Here is a 15,950-nt window from a genome sequence, read left to right as displayed (position 1 = left end):
CTCTGACTTTTTTGCCATTGTACCCTACATGTACTCTCAGGCTGCCTCACAGATTCACTTTACCTGCCTGGGCCTGAAAGCATTTGAGTTTAACACCCCAATCTTGTTTTACAGTGGAAAGAACTGAGGCATCAAATGACAATTATGTAGTTAGTGTTAAAATCAGATCCAGACATATTTATCATGTTGCTATGTAATGAAGCTGGTTGTGTGCAAGTTACTGGGGCATGTAAATATAGGTGAGGCTTGGCTCTGGCCCTTTAGAAATTTTCAGCCAAGTGGAGCATGTTGCTTGTTTTCTTTTTAAAAAAAATTTTAATTTTGTATTTAAAAATTTTAAATTGTTTATTTTTTTCTTCCAGTTTTATTGAGATATAATTGACATACAGCATTGTCTAAGATTAAGGGTTTCCCTGGTGGCTCAGATGGTAAAGAATATGCCTACAACGCAAGAGACCTGGGTTCGATCCCTGGGTCAGGAAGATCCCCTCGAGAAGGGAATGGCACCCCACTCCAGTATTCTTGCTTGGAGAATTTCATGGACAGGAGTCTGACGAGCTACAGTCCACAGGGTAGCAAAGAGGTGGATACAACCTAGCAACTAACATTTTCATAATGATTTGACTTACATCATGAAATGATTACCACAATAAGTTTAGTGGACATCCAGTCATCTCATATAGACACAAAGAACAAAGCAATAGAATGGGGAAGACTAGAGATCTCTTCTGGAGAAGGAAATGGCAACACACTCCAGTGTTCTTGCCTGGAGAATCCCAGGGATGGCGGAGCCTGGTGGGCTGCCATCTATGGGGTTGCACAGAGTCAGACACGACTGAAGCGACTTAGCAGAAATCTCTTCAAGAAAATTGGAGATATCACTGGAATATTTCATGCAAGAACAAGCACAATAAAGGACAGAAACAGTAAGGACCTAACAAAAGCAGAAGAGATTAAAAGGAGGTGGCAAGAATACACAAAAGAATCATACAAAAAAGGTCTTGATGACCCAGATAAGCATGATGGTGTGGTCACTCACCTAGAGCCAGACATCCTGGAGTGTGAAGTCAAGTGGGCCTTAGGAAGCATTACTACAAACAAAGCTAGAGGAAGTGATGGAATTTCAGCTGAGCTATTTTAAATCCTAAAAGATGATGCTGTTGAAGTGTTTCATTCAATATGTTAGCAAATTTGGAAAACTCAACAGTGGCCACAGGACTGGAAAAGGTAAGTTTTCATTACAATCCCAAAGAAAGGTAATGCCAAAGAATATTCAAACTACCACACAATTGCACTCATCTCACATGCTAACAAGGTAATGTTAAAAATCCTCTAAGCTAGGATTCTGAAGTATGTGAACCAAAAACTTTCACATGTACAAACGATTTAGAAAAGGCAGAGGAACCAGAGAGCAAATTGCCAATGTTCATTGGATCAGAGAGAAGGCAAGGAATTCCAGAACAACATCTACTTCTGCTTCATTGACTGCACTAAAACCTTTAACTGTGTGGATCACAACAAACTGTGGAAAATTCTTCAAGAAATGGGAATATCAGACCACCTTAACTGCCTCCTGAGAAACCTGTATACAGGTTAAGAAGCAACAGTTAGAACCAGACATGAAACAATGGACTGGCTCAAAATTGGGAAAGGAGTACATCAAGGCTATATATTGTCACCTGCTTATTTAACTTCTATGCAGAGTACATAATGCAAAATGCCAAGCTGAATGAATCCCAAGCTGGAATCAAGATTGCCAGGAGAAATATCAACAGCCTCAGATATGCAAATGATACCACTCTAATGGCAAAAAATGAAGAGGAATTAAAGAGCCTCTTGGTGAAGGTAAAGGAGGAGAGTGTGGCTTAAAACTCAGGATTCAAAACACTAAGATCATGGCATCTGGTCCCATCACTTTGTGGTAGATAGATGGGGACAAAGTGGAAGCAGTGACAGATTTTATTTTCTTGGGCTCCAAAAACACTGCAGACAGTCACTGCAGCCAAGAACTTAAAAGACACTTGCTTCTTAGACGGAAAGCTATGACAAACCTGTGCTTAGTTGCTTAGTCATATCCGACTCTTTGTGACCCCATAGACTGCAGCCTGCCAGGCTCCTCTGTCCATGGGGATTCTCCAGGCAAGAATATTGGAGTGGATTTCCATGCCCTCCTCCAGGGAATCTTCCCGACCCAGGGATTGAACCTAGGTCTCCTGCATTGCAGGTAGATTCTTTTACCATCTGAGCCACAAGGGAAGCCCATGACAAACCTAGTCAGTATATTAAAAAGCAAAGGCATCATATTTCAAATAATGTCCATATGGTCAAAGCTATGGTTTTTCCAGTAGTCATGTATGGATGTGAGAGTTGGACCATGAAGAAGGCTGAGCCCTGAAGAATTGATGCTTTTTTGAACTGTGGTGCTGGAGAAGATTCTTGAGAGTTCCTTGGACTGCAAGGAGATCAAACCAGTCAATCCTAAAGGAAATCAACCCTGAATATTCATTGGAAGGACTGATGTTGAAGTTCCAATACTTTGATCACCTGATGTGAAGAGCTGACTTATTGGAGAAGACTCTGATGCACAGAAAGATTGAGGGAAGGAGGAGATGAGGCAACAGAGGATGACATGGTTGGATAGCATCACTGACTCAATGGACATGAATCTGAGCAAACACTGGAAGTAAGTGAAGGACAGGGAAACCTGGCATGCTGCAGTCCATGGGGTCACAAAAAGTTGGACAAGACTTAGTAACTGAGCAATAACAACAACAATGAAGAGTTGAAAGGAGCCAGGCAAGCAAAAGTTAAGAAGAATGATTTTCTAAAGAAGTGGTAACAGCTTTAGCAAAGGATTGAAGGCAAGAAAGAGTTTGAAAGTGAAAGTGAAACTCACTCAGTCATGTCTGACTCTTTGAGACCCCGTGGACTGTAGCCCATCAGGTTCCTCTGTCCATGGGATTCTCCAGGCAAGAATACTGTATTGGGTTGCCATTCCCTTCTCCAGGGCATTTCCTGACCCAGGAATTGAACCCAGGTCTCCTGCATTGCAGGCAGATTCTTTACCAAGAAGAGTTTCAGTTCAGTTCAGTTCAGTCACTCAGTTGTGTCCGACTCTTCACAACCCCATGGGCTACAGCACACCAGGCCTCCCTGTCCATCACCAACTCCTGGAGTCTACTCAAATTCATCTCCATTGAATGGTGATGCCATCCAACCATCTCATCCTCTGTTGTCCCCTTTTCCTTCCCTCCGTCCCTCAATCTTTCCCAGCATTAGGGTCTTTTCAAATGGGTCAGCTCTTCACATCAGTTCAGTTCAGTTCAGTCGCTCAGTCGTGTCAGACTCTTTGCGACTCCATGAATGGCAGCACGCCATCAGGTGGCCAAAATATTGGAGTTGCAGCTTCAACATCAGTCCTTCCAATGAACACCCAGGACTGATCTCCTTTAGGATGGACTGGTTGGATCTCCTTGCAGTCCAAGGGACTCTCAAGAGTCTTCTCCAATACCACAGTTCAAAACATCAATTCTTCAGTGCTCAGCTTTCTTCACAGTCCAACTCTCACATCCATACATGACCACTGGAAAAACCATGGCCTTGACTAGATGGACCTTTGTTGGCAAAGTAATGTCTCTGCTTTTTAATATGCTATCTAGGTTGGTCATAGCTTTCCTTCCAAGGAGTAAGCATCTTTTATTTTTATTTTATTTTACTTTACACTACTGTATTGGTTTTGCCATACATTGACATGAATCTGCCACGGGTGTATATGAGCTCCCAATCCTGAACCCCCCTCCCACCCCTTATCATCTCTCTGGATCATCCCTGTGCACCAGCCCCAAGCATCCTGTATCCTGTATCGAACATAGACTGGTGCTTTGTTTCTTACATGATAGTATACATGTTTCAATGCCATTCTCCCAAATCATCCCACCCTCTCCCTCTCCCTCAGAGTCCAAAAGTCCGTTCTATACATCTGTGTCTCTTTTGCTGTCTCGCATACAGGGTCATCATTACCATCTTTCTAAATTCCATATATATGTGTCAGTATACTGTATTGATGTTTTTCTTTCTGGCTTACTTCACTCTGTATAATCGGCTCCAGTTTCATCCACCTCATTAGACCTGATTCAGATGTATTCTTTTTAATGGCTGAGTAATACTCCATTGTGTATATGTACCACAGCTTTCTTATCCATTTGTCTGCTGATGGACATCTAGGTTGTTTCCATGTCCTGGCTATTATAAAGAGTGCTGCACTGAACATTGGGGTACATGTGTCTCTTTCAATTCTAGTTTCCTCAGTGTGTATGCCCAGCAGTGGGATTGCTGGGTCATAAGGCAGTTCTATTTGCAATTTTTAAAGGAATCTCCACACTGTTCTCCATAGTGGCTGTACTAGTTTGCATTCCCACCAACAGTGTATTAATTTCATGGCTGCAGTCACCATCTGCAGTGATTTTGGAGCCCCCAAAAAATAAAGTCAGCCACTGTTTCCACTGTTTCCCCAACTATTTGCCATGAAGTGATGGGACCAGATGCCATGAAGTGATGGGACCAGATGCCATGAGCTTAGTTTTCTGAATGTTGAGCTTTAGCCAACGTTTTCACTCTCCTCTTTCACTTTCATCAAGAGGCTCTTTAGTTCTTCTTCAGTTTCTGCCATAAGGGTGGTATTATCTGCATATTCAAGGTTATTGATATTTCTCCCAGCAATCTTAATTCCAGCTTGTGCTTCCTCCAGCCCAGCATTTCTCATGATGTACTCTGCATATAAATTAAATAAGCAGGGTGACAATATACAGCCTTGATGTACTCCTTTTGCTAGTCTGTTGTTCCATGTCCAGATCTAACTGTTGCTTCATGACCTGCATAGAGATTTCTCAAGAAGCAGGTCAGGTGGTCTGGTATTCCCATCTCTTTCAGAATTTTCCACAGTTTATTGTGATCCACAAAGTCAAAGGCTTTGGCATAGTCAATAAAGCAGAGTTTATTGACTAGAGGAGTTTAGCATAGCTGTTTTTAAAAAATGAGACACTAGAGCTTTAAAAAGGAGAGTGAAGTCACAGTAAGCTCCCAGACCCTGTACAAGGAGTTCCTGGGCTTTTTCATTAGAATTGTCATTAAATATGACTTAGATTCAAGGAATATTATTGTCCTGTATCTCTTTGGTAAAGGTTACACCTTACCAGGACCTATCCTTGTATTTCAGGAGCTATTTCCAGAAATAAGGGAATTTCTATAAGTTGGAAAGTAGCCCCAAGCAATGCAGGATACCCTGGTTTGATTACTGGGTTGGGAAGATCAACTGGAGAAGGAATAGGCTACCCATTCCAGTATTCTGGCCTTGGTGAATTCAATGGACTGTATAGTCCATGGGGTAGCAAAGAGTTGGACACAACTGAGTGATTTTCACTTTCACTTGGAAGAAGAAGCTAAAGAAACAGGATAGCCCAGACTGCTGATCAAGCAGCTGATTCTGCTGGCAAGGGACCACTGACACAGGATATAAAATTGCAATGACTGGGAAGTGAGTGTGATGAGCCTCCCAGGGTCCCCAAATCCTAGAGCAGAGATTCCTAAACTTTTTGGTGGTGAGCACCCCAAGTAGTTATGTAATGTTTAAAAAGTTGATACCTTCAATTGCCAAAGAAATTTGGATAATGAGTGGCTCTGGAATAAAGTGCTGACTTGTTTAAATTGCCATTATGATGGATCTTGGGGAAAAGAGGAACAAGGTTCAAGACCTTGCCAAATTGATATATATAACAGAAATCCTCATTAGCGGTTCCTTTTGGAAAAGGTTGTGAAATATGGAAAACTATTATTGACAAAGCTACTCACTTATGATTCCCATGATCCTGGAGAAGTGTATTTCTGAAACACATACCCTTCAAACAACATTTGCTTGACTTCTTTTTGGGTTTGCCTTTAGTCTTTTAAGGAAGTAAAGGAGACTTTCTGTCTAGGTCCATGGGAGTCACAGAAGATAATAGGAAGGCACTCAGGAAGCCACATTAGTGGATCCATGTGGCTATCTACCTGCCATCATGAATTTTCAGTGCTATCTTTTCTTGCTCTTATATTGTCTACAAGAAAAAGCTCCCAGGATCTTGATGGCTCAAATCTCTTGTTCCAGGCACCTTGATTTCATAAGCGTGATGACCTACGACTTCCATGGTAGCTGGGACACACGTACAGGCACAATAGTCTCCTGTATGTAGGAACAAGGATTGATGTGACATGGGTTATTTCAGCTGTGTAAGAAAGAGAAGACTCAAATATGCAGAAGGAAGATGGGGAAGGGATTTGGAGTCTTGGTTGTGCGAAAACAGATTTTCTCTTTGGGGGACAATTAGCTAGACTTTGTTAATCATGTGGGACAAACAATGGTGAAGAATAAAGTCTGTGTTGCTCCTGCAGGGATATGCTATGAAGTACTGGAGAGACAACGGCATCCCTTCGGAGAAACTCATGGAGTTCGCCACCTATGGGAGGACCTTCCAGCTCAGCACTTCTGACACCTCAGTCTGTGCCCCAGTCTCTGGAACAGGGTCATCTGGTACTTACACACATAAGGCTGGCTTCTGGGCTTACTATGAGGTAACCACTATGGCTAATTCAGGCTAAAATGCCCTGGGGAAAATTCAACCCTCCAAGTCATCTTGCTATTCTTATATTCTTGAGATTTTATATCTTGGCTTTCACCGATCTGTGGAAAGGCAGGTTGGTGGCTGTGGAATACTTTTCACTTAAGAAAATTACCTGAATTGTCTTTTGGGTTTTTTAAAAAATATATAGATTTATTTATTTTAATTGGATGTTAATTACTTTACAATATTATATTGGTTTTGCCATACATCAACATGAATCCACCACAGGTATACAAGTGTTCCCCATCCTGAACCCTCCTCTCTCCTTCCTCCCCGTACCATCTCTCTGGGTCGTCTCAGTGCACCAGCCCCAAGCATCCAGTTTTGAAGTGTATGGTACCATCTTTCCCACAGCCCAAAGCTATACTGAATTTCATGACATCCATGTAAATAGGTGGAAAAGGATTTCAACAGACTAGCCTGGGGAGGGCAAATATTATGATTTCTCCACCAACCTGAATTGAATGAATTTACTAAAAATTTATACTGAAAATACACAGAATGATTAGCAGTGTTTGTTACTCAAGTGTTTGTGGAAGAATGATCTCAGCACGTATGGTCATGCTTACCATTTCTCAATCTCTCCTATGTACAGAATTAAAAGTTCACTTGCTTGCTGCCTGTTTTCATAGAGATTTGTGTTCATTTTATGAAACAAAATCACTTTTGAAATACATATGTGAAATTAATGTAGATATTTCACAATGTCCCCTTTTCCATCCCCTTCCCATTTCTTACTATTTTTCTCCCAGTTAAAGTCCTTTCTTCTCCAACACATGACATAATCTGACATGTTCAGTGTTGCCTTCCTCATTCCTCCATAGAGCTGTACATTCCTAAGTAAAGCCACAATTGAAGACCAAAAAGTCCTATATGCTTATAAAAACACTGAGTGGTTTGGTTGTCACAATATTAAGAGCTGTAGATATGTTATGGACAATGTAAAAAAAAAATACAATTCTAGCTTTGAATCCTAAGCTTATCAGGAGCCCGTTTCACCAAGATCTATGGTTTGAAAGTTTTAAGTATTCACAGAGTGGGGTACACACCAGGCAGTGTCTAGATAAGTACTTTGAATGGAGCTTCTATGAGGTCTGACCTTGGCACACCTAGAGTAACTTGTGAGACTTCAGGACATCACTAAAATGGGGAGAGGAGGGTAGCCAATCCACTAACCTGCCCAGGGAGTCCTTGTACTTCGGTCCAGGCCCAGGGTGTCAGTAGATGAGTTTATTTTAATTCTTTTTGTGACCCCAGTGCTTGCCACTCTGCCTGATTTGCATGGTAAGAACTCAGTATGATGATGACTGACAGACTAAATAGATGATGTAATGGGAAAGGGGGGATTTTTGACTTGGTTTTACATGACTTTAGGACAGGCTATCAAATTGGGACATTCCCACTCCACACCAGGGAACTCGGACACTTGGAAGAGCTCCTTTTCAGGTATTGTATTCTTCAACTCTGTTCTCTATATTTTTTCTTTGTTAAAAAACTTCTTGTTACTTCTCTCTCTGTGCATCCATTCTTTTCCCAAGTTCTTGGATCTTTTTTATAATCATTATTTTGAACTCTTTCTCAGGTAGACTGGCTCTTTCTACTTCATTTAGTTGTTCTGGGGTTTTATCTTACTTCAAGTGAAGTGTATTTCTCTGCCATCTCACTTTGTCTGAACTATTTGTATTTTTATGTAGGTGGAATGTTAGTTATTAGTTAAATTTCTCAGCCTTGGAGAAGTGGCTCTCTGTAAGGTATGTCTTATGTAACCTAGGAGTACACTCCCCGTTCATCTCCCAAGGACTAGGGACCAGTGGTCTCAGGGTAAGTTCTGACCTGTTTACAGACTCAGTTCCTCAGGCTGCAGGATTATAGTTTTCTGCCTTATGACGCTTGCCCTCTGGTGGGTGAGGCTAGACTAGAGGTTTGTCAGGCTTCCTGGTTTGTCTGGCCTCTGGAGGGCCCAGTGCCTGCCCAGTGGTGAGTGGAGCTGTAGGTCTTGGTCCTCCAGCAGGCAGGGCCATGTCAAGGGGCATGTTTAAAGGTGGCTGTGGGCTCAGGAAGTCTTTTGACAGGCTGTCTGCTGATGGATGGGGCTGCATCCCCACCCAGTTTGTTGTTTGGCCTGAGACATCCCAGCTCTGGAGCCTAGAGTCTGTTGGATGGGGCCAGGTCTTGCTGCTAATGACCCAAGCAAGATGTCTACCTCCAGTCAGAGTTCATGCAGATGAACCCCCTGCCCTCCAATATTTTTACCACCAATATCTTTGTCCCCAGGATGAGCCACCACTCTCCTCACCATCCCAGGAGACCCTCAAAACTCCAACAGATAGGTCTTGCTCAGGCTTCTCTGAAGTTACTGCTTTTGCCCTGAGTGTTGGTGTGCATGAGATTTTGTGTGTAGCTTTTAAGAGTGGAGTCTCTATTTCCCCCAGTTCTGTGAAGCTCCTGCCATTAAGCCCCACTGTCCTTCAAAGTCAAAGGCTCTGGAGGCTGTTCTCGATGTCAAATATAAGGCTGGCATGGAGCTCAGAACTTTCACACCTGGGGAAGAACTTCTGTCGTATTATTCTTCAGTTTGTGAGATCTGATCATATCACAAGTGTACCCTTCCTAGTGTCTCATTGTGGTTACTTCTTTATGTCTTTGGATGCCGGATAGTTGTTTAGCAGCAAATTGTGATTTTGGTGTGCTTGTGAGAAGAGGTGAGCTCACAAAGTTTTTTCTACTCTGCCACCTTGTCTAGGAATTGGAAGAGCCCCTAAAACATTTACTCTGCCTTAAGTATCCTCTACATCTAGCAAGCCCAAATACAAAGCAAAGAAAGCCATAGAAATCCTTGATATGTATAGACCAACAATCTCCTATCGCCAGGGCTAGCAGTAGAAAACATAAAACTCATTCCTGGGACTTATAGCTAGAGAGTGGGGATGCACAAGTATAATATTTCAGTAAAGTGAAGCCACTCTACTGAGCACTCAGTTAGGAAACCCTCGGACCCTTCTACATTTTTACAGAACAAACCAGCACGTGGAAAGAGCACCCTCTGTACAATGAGTCTTTATGCTGTCATATAGTAATTATGAGCCCTTTGCCCCTCCCTGCACCCCATGCTGGCAGACGGGAGGGTCAGAGCAATGCAGAAGGACAAGAGCAGCTCTGTCCTCAGTCCTGGAGAGTCTGTGGTCAGGAGGAGCATGTGAAGGTAGTCACAGCTTTTCAGTTGTAGTACAAGCTTAGGTAGGCCAAACGGTTCCGATGCTTTCTAAAGTCCTTGTCTGTGGACAGCTGCAATGAAAAATACTGTCAAAGTCAATATTCACATGAGAACTCCCTGCCTCTGGTCTTCCTGGATGTGCGAAATAGACCCGTATGTTAGAGCTGTTTTAGTCTATCTGAGTCCCAACCACACAGTAACCTAACCTAGTGAATCTCTCAACATTGCTCTGTATATCTACTCTTTGTCATTTTTTTCTGGAATATATCATGCTAGGAATTATTTTCTACTTGGCAAATCAAGTATAAAATATACTATCCTCAAGTATAGCTGGTAAATTTCTTGAAAACAAAGACTATATGTTTAATTCTTGAATGTTACCTGTAGGCCCTAGCACAATGATGTTAGTACATTTGGCATTTAATAAACACTTGCAGAATTAATCCAAAGTTCCACCAGGGGGGAAAAGGACACCTCTGGATTTATTACAAGTGACATGGGCTGACCATTTATTATGCTACAGGTCTGGTACTATAATATCTCAATCTTTACAACTTCATCAGATCAAGTCTAGTTTATATCCATTTTAAAGATATGCAAACTGAGGCTTAAAATGTTAGAGGATACATAGCAAACAAATATGGAACTAGTGTTTGAACTCAGGCAGTCTGTTCCTAAAATCCATGTTCTTGCCAGAATGATCCACTGCACCTTAATGATCTAACACTAAGTGATGTGATGGGAAGAGCACTGGCTTAAAAGTCACATGATCTATATTCTGGCTGAGCAACTTCAACAAGCCATTTAATCCATCTAAGCCTCAGTTTGGACTTCCCTGGTAATTCAGCTGGTCAAGAATCCACCTGCAATGTGGGAGACCTGGGTTCGATACTTGGGTTGCGAACAGCCCCTGGAGGAGAGTGTGGCAACCCACTCCAATATTCTAGTCTGGAGAATTCCCACAGATGGAGGAGCCTGGCAGGCTACAGCCCATGGGGTTGCAGAGTCAGATGTGAAAGTGTTAGTTACTTCAGTCGTGTCTGACTCTTTGTAACCCCATGGTCTGTAGCCCGCCAGGTTCCTCTGTCCATGGTATTCTCCATGCAAGAATACTGGAGTGGGTTGCCATTCCCTTCTCTAAAAGAGTCAGATGCAATCGAGTCACTAAGCACAGCACAGCACAGCACAATCCTCAGTTTCCTCCTCAATCACAGAGGATAATTCTCTCAGACTACCACAAAGATTATTTGAGGACTAAATAAGAAACTGTGACTTTTGTTCAGTCACATACACCTTTAGAAATCTAGTGAAATTGTGTAACTCTCCAAAACTTCCCATATGTATATATTACACAAAATTGTGCAAGTAATTTCAGGGGATCAAGGATTTCTTGATGCTTATTCACAGACCCCTGGTTAAGAATCACAGATACATGTGGAAGTATTAGGTAAAGGCTCCACAGAAGTCCAATCATATTACCTCAGTTTTCAGGGTTCTTTTCTGTAGACATGGAACCTGAGCCCAGTCTGGAGATCCAAATCTCATTGGCCAGGTGACTTTCTGGGGTGCCTTTTTCTCTAGTTTATATGTGCCAGGGCTAGAAATAAAAATATAAAACCTTATGTTGAAGAGTTAGTGACCACCACAATTCTAGTTTGGAGAAACCCCACAGAGGAGCCTGGCAGGCTACAGTCCATGGGGTTGCAGAGTCAGATGTGAAAGTGTTAGTCACTTCAGTCATGTCTGACTCTCTGTGACCTCATGGACTGTAGCCCGCCAGGTTCCTCTGTCCACGGGATTCTCCAGGCAAAAATACTGAAGTGGTTTGTAGTGACCACAAACTTCATCAGTACTACCTGTGTACCTGAACTAGTCCTAACTCTCTTGGAAAAGGCAACAGACAGATTAGATCTTAATGTTTGGCAAGCATAGGGTTCCTTTGCCTGCTAATGTGCTTCTAAATAGGTGTTAGTGTTCAAGATTTTTAGTCCTGACATGCAGTGAAGGTGAAAATCAACTCTAGTTTAAGCTATTTCTGTAACCTCTTCTTAACTGAGAGACCAAGAGATCCCAGAAGTGGTGGATGATAACAGAGATTTGCCACAGTGATGCTAATTAGTACCCATGATGTGAAATTTCTCAACAATAGGGTATTTTGTATTGCCTTTGTTCATATCATTTTGTCTTTTGGTGTAGACGCTTAACTGTGGAAATAAGATGTAGAGTGGACATGCGAAACAAGCTTCATTATCTCCACTTCTTTACTACAACCTTAAGAAAGTTATATTTCCTCTCTGATCCTTGGAATTCTCACCAGTAAAAGAAAGGCCTTGATGATGCCCTATAATTTTCAATGGCTTCCTAAAGCACTGAGACCCCCTGCCTTGGTCTATGAGGTTTATGGACTGTAGCCCTTCTTCCTCCTCTGTTCTCGTTTTCTCCTTGCCCACTCCACTGTAGCCACACCAGCCTTCTTTCTTTTTTCCTCACACCTCCCACTACAGCCTTTGTACTTGTAGTTCCTTATGGCTGGGAAGCTCTCGGCCTAGATCTTCACAGGGTCAGTTCAGTCTTGTCATTGTGCTTTCAGATGAAGTGTCATTTCCCAGAAAGACCAATCCTTGCCAAAGTAGATTCCAGCCATCACTCTATGTCCTATCATCTTTGTAAAAAATATTACTGTTTTTATTTATTTATTTACTTGAGGCTGTCCTGGGTCTCTGCTGGTTCACAAGCTTTCTCTCTAGGTGCGATGAGCAGTGGCTACTCTCCAGCATGTGGGATTCTTATTGCAGCAGTGCCTCTTGCTGTGAAGCATGGGCCCTAGGGAGTGCCGGCCTCACTAGCTGTGGCTCCCAGGCCCTAGAGCACAGGCTCAGCAGTTGTGCATGGGATTAGTTGCTCCAAGGCATGCCAGATCTTTCCAGATCAGTGATCCAACCCATTTCTCCTGCATTTCCAGGCATATTCTTTACCACTAAGTTACCAGGGAAGCCACCCCCGCTCACCCCACCCGCCCTATTATATCATTTTGTTTGGTGTTATTCAGCATTCCACCAGGTCACCATACTTCCTGGTGTGCCTGTGGTAGCTCCAGCTCATGGCTACTATCTTGGTATAATTATTAATAAGACCCCCTTTAAAGTCTCAGAAGTGTCACATGCAGACTAATAAATTATATGGTCACTCCCTATCACCACTGATTACTTTCTTGTTTATTGGCTTCTCATCTGTCTGGACTCTAGAATGTAAGCGCCAAGAAATGATGATGGGTGTAATGCAAAATCTTTAGAACCTACACAACTTCTTGGCCTTTTATAAATATTTATTGAATGAATCACCACACTCTACAATTTTATAATTCTAGAGATGTGGAAGGCAAGAGGTTGAATCTTTAAAGATAGATGGTTTCTTATTTCGAGGGCATGGTTGGGATGTAACTCCTTTTTGTACTTCCTTTCCTATTGCTCTTTGTTGAAGTGCACCAAAAGAAGGGGCACATACCCAGGATAACAAGGGTCCTTTGAGTATGTCCGAAAGCGAGGTGACAAGGTATTAAATGGAGCAAAATTTGGTTTGTGTGTTTGCTCCTGAAGATTGACTGTCTGGTACATGCCTGGGTAAGGTGTCACATCCTGTTTCCAAGAAAAAGATCAATATGTCAGAGGGTGATGTATATCTATGTAAAGACTTCTAAGTAGAAAAAACAAAGTCATCCTCCCCCTCTTCATGTATCAGCTATGGTTTAACTATCTCAAGCTATAGAATTAGGCCTACAGTAGGTAGAAAACCAAGATAATATGGTTCAGCTACCTAAAGGTACCTAATGTTTTGGCTATAGAAATAAACCGAGGGAGGGGGCTTCAGGATGGGGAACACGTGTATACCTGTGGCAGATTCATGTTGATGCGTGGCAAAACCAATACAATATTGTAAAGTAATTAACCCCCAATTAAAATAAATAAATTTATATTAAAAAAAAACCTATGAGGGCAGAGAGCCAAGGTAACCTATCGTAGCTAATATCCCCAACATCCCACCACCCCAATCAGATTTTCTTTTGGAGCCAGTATCCCTCTCCCTGAGCGTAAGTGTCAAGAAAATGTCCAACAAGAGATTAGGAACCTATACTGAAGACTTGAAATCCAATCACACAAAAGGTTAAGAAGTTAGAACTGGTTTTTTAACTGCTAAGATATTATACTATATATTACATATAGTTATATGATGCATATAAACAAAGCTTCCAGTATTTTATCAGCAGGTGTCTCAGGACTGAAGCCCTGCCTTGGTACCATTTCTTCTGAGAATCATTTTCCACTCTCCCAGGACACTCACACACACATTTTTCATGTTAACACCCAAGTTTTTATGTAGACTCCTTAGTAGCTTTTGTCCAGATGACTTCCATTTTGAATTTCAGGACATACTTTAGGTAACCTCCAACCATACTCCCCAATGCAAATACATGCAGCAACATGGATCACACTGAAATCTAAGCACGTACAGCCATTTCTAACCTTGTTCTTTGGCTTAAACCTCACAGCTGTTCTGGCTCCAAAACCATATCCTTTTATACTGGTTGGGATCTTATCGAGGTTGTATGCCAAGTCTTTATTCTTCATGTGTTATGTAGAAAACAAAGACAAAACATGCATAGAGAACATTATAGTCATTAAAACGGAGTGATCTCAAGAGTATCCCTGAATCTTCTCTGCTCAAGTTGCCCTTTCTTTCTTGATTCCTCTGAATCAAGACCAAACAATTACGTATGTAACACAGGCTTCTCTACAAAGAAATGTGGCTGGATAGGTAGAGTGAATGACATCTGAATCCAGTGAATCTACTTTTCTGAGCCTCACAGAGCTGAATCAGCTTTATATGGTTTCAACTGAATTTGACTATGATTTCGTAAACTACCTATCAGCACAGACACGGTAGGTTTGGACTAAGAGGAAATATTTAGTCACCGGCCTTTGTAGGTATGAATGATGAAGGAACACTTACTGGGGATGGCATGAGGCCAAGGCTTGCATTTGGTGGGGGTGGCAAATGCAAGTAATGGCCCTTTACTTTCTGATATTGGCCCTGACAGCTGGTTGCAGACAGAGAACCAGAGAGCACTTTCTCATGCTGGGACCCGGAAGGTCACAAATCACACAGGGCTTTTCTTCCAGGAAATGTGAGTATCCTTAGATAGTCTGGGGACTGACACCCACCTGAGGTAAGGTGAATACTCACTTCTTCTGCTATATAACATCCAGGCCCTCTGTGGGGCACTCCCCTAATAGGGAGAAACTTGTTTCCCAACAAGTTTGGGGGATAGAAGTGAGGAAAGATCTTCCTATGTTGACATGTTCCAAAGGAGTAGTTAACCAGCATCTCTGGAGAGCGAGAAAGAGGAGAAACTCCACATGAAGGAAGTCCATGTGGTCCAAATGAGGGCTGGGGGCAGGAGCGGTGTGGGGAAAGGTGGTCGAGACCTGAGCAGACTGCACTCTTAACGAAAGCGTGACCAATCCAAGGAGACGGGCAAGCTACCTTTCCCTCCTTTCCCCCTTGGTCTTTCCCAGTCTCCCCATCTTCCTTCTGCCTCTACTCTGACTCAGCTCTCCTCACCTGCTTTGGGGAAGCACATCGCGCCAGGGCCTCTAGGGCGAGCGTTTTGAACCGCGTTGCCTAGGGAACAGGCTGGCAGACAACCCCAGCTCTGGTGCGCCTGCGTGGCAAAGGCGCCTGCCACGGAGCCACGATGGGCCACGTTGGGCTACGTTGAGTGGGAACCTGCACCGCCAGGGCCAGGAGCCCAGGAGGGTGTGAACTAACAAAAACAAAATAAGTGTATGTGTACCAAAGAAATGAGGGACATGAAAAGGCTGAGGAGTTACTTCAGATTCAGGCATATTGATGAAGCATGAAAATCTCATGCAACATATGTTCCTAGATTAGATCTTGAATGAGATAAGAAAGATACGTTGTTGGGAAAGTTATTTAGAGGGTTTTTTCCTACTTAGCCAGTCACTGAAAAGACACTGAATTATTCAACATATTTTTTATGACTAGTATTCAACAAATATTTA

At 42.5% G+C, this 15,950-nt stretch overlaps 1 protein-coding gene across 1 annotated transcript; it reads right to left on the bottom strand.

The window, feature by feature from the left end:
- LOC102179531 (protein pitchfork) lies at window positions 9,701-15,541 on the bottom strand. The gene is made up of 6 exons (XM_005677901.3): window positions 15,490-15,541; window positions 15,112-15,254; window positions 14,391-14,489; window positions 13,375-13,505; window positions 11,350-11,467; window positions 9,701-9,941 (listed from the first exon to the last, which is right to left on the bottom strand). The coding sequence occupies exons 1-6, from the start codon at window positions 15,506-15,508 to the stop codon at window positions 9,873-9,875; spliced, it is 579 nt and encodes a 192-aa protein (XP_005677958.1). The 5' UTR covers window positions 15,509-15,541; the 3' UTR covers window positions 9,701-9,872.

The sequence above is a fragment of the Capra hircus genome, chromosome 3, assembly GCF_001704415.2.
Source record: "Capra hircus breed San Clemente chromosome 3, ASM170441v1, whole genome shotgun sequence".
NCBI classification, from domain to species: domain Eukaryota; kingdom Metazoa; phylum Chordata; class Mammalia; order Artiodactyla; family Bovidae; genus Capra; species Capra hircus.
The sequence above is the reverse complement of the archived record's forward strand: the minus strand, read 5'-3'. Positions and strand labels throughout refer to the sequence as shown.

Bases quoted from the DNA above. Each gene is read 5' to 3' on its own strand.
- LOC102179531 (XM_005677901.3), bottom strand. The intron at 13,506-14,390 runs GTTAGAAATGGC...TCTTGGAAACAG, and splicing joins GGTTTAAGCCAAAGAACAAG to GATGTGACACCTTACCCAGG. The intron at 9,942-11,349 runs GTAATATGATTG...TTTTCATTGCAG, and splicing joins AAAGAACCCTGAAAACTGAG to CTGTCCACAGACAAGGACTT.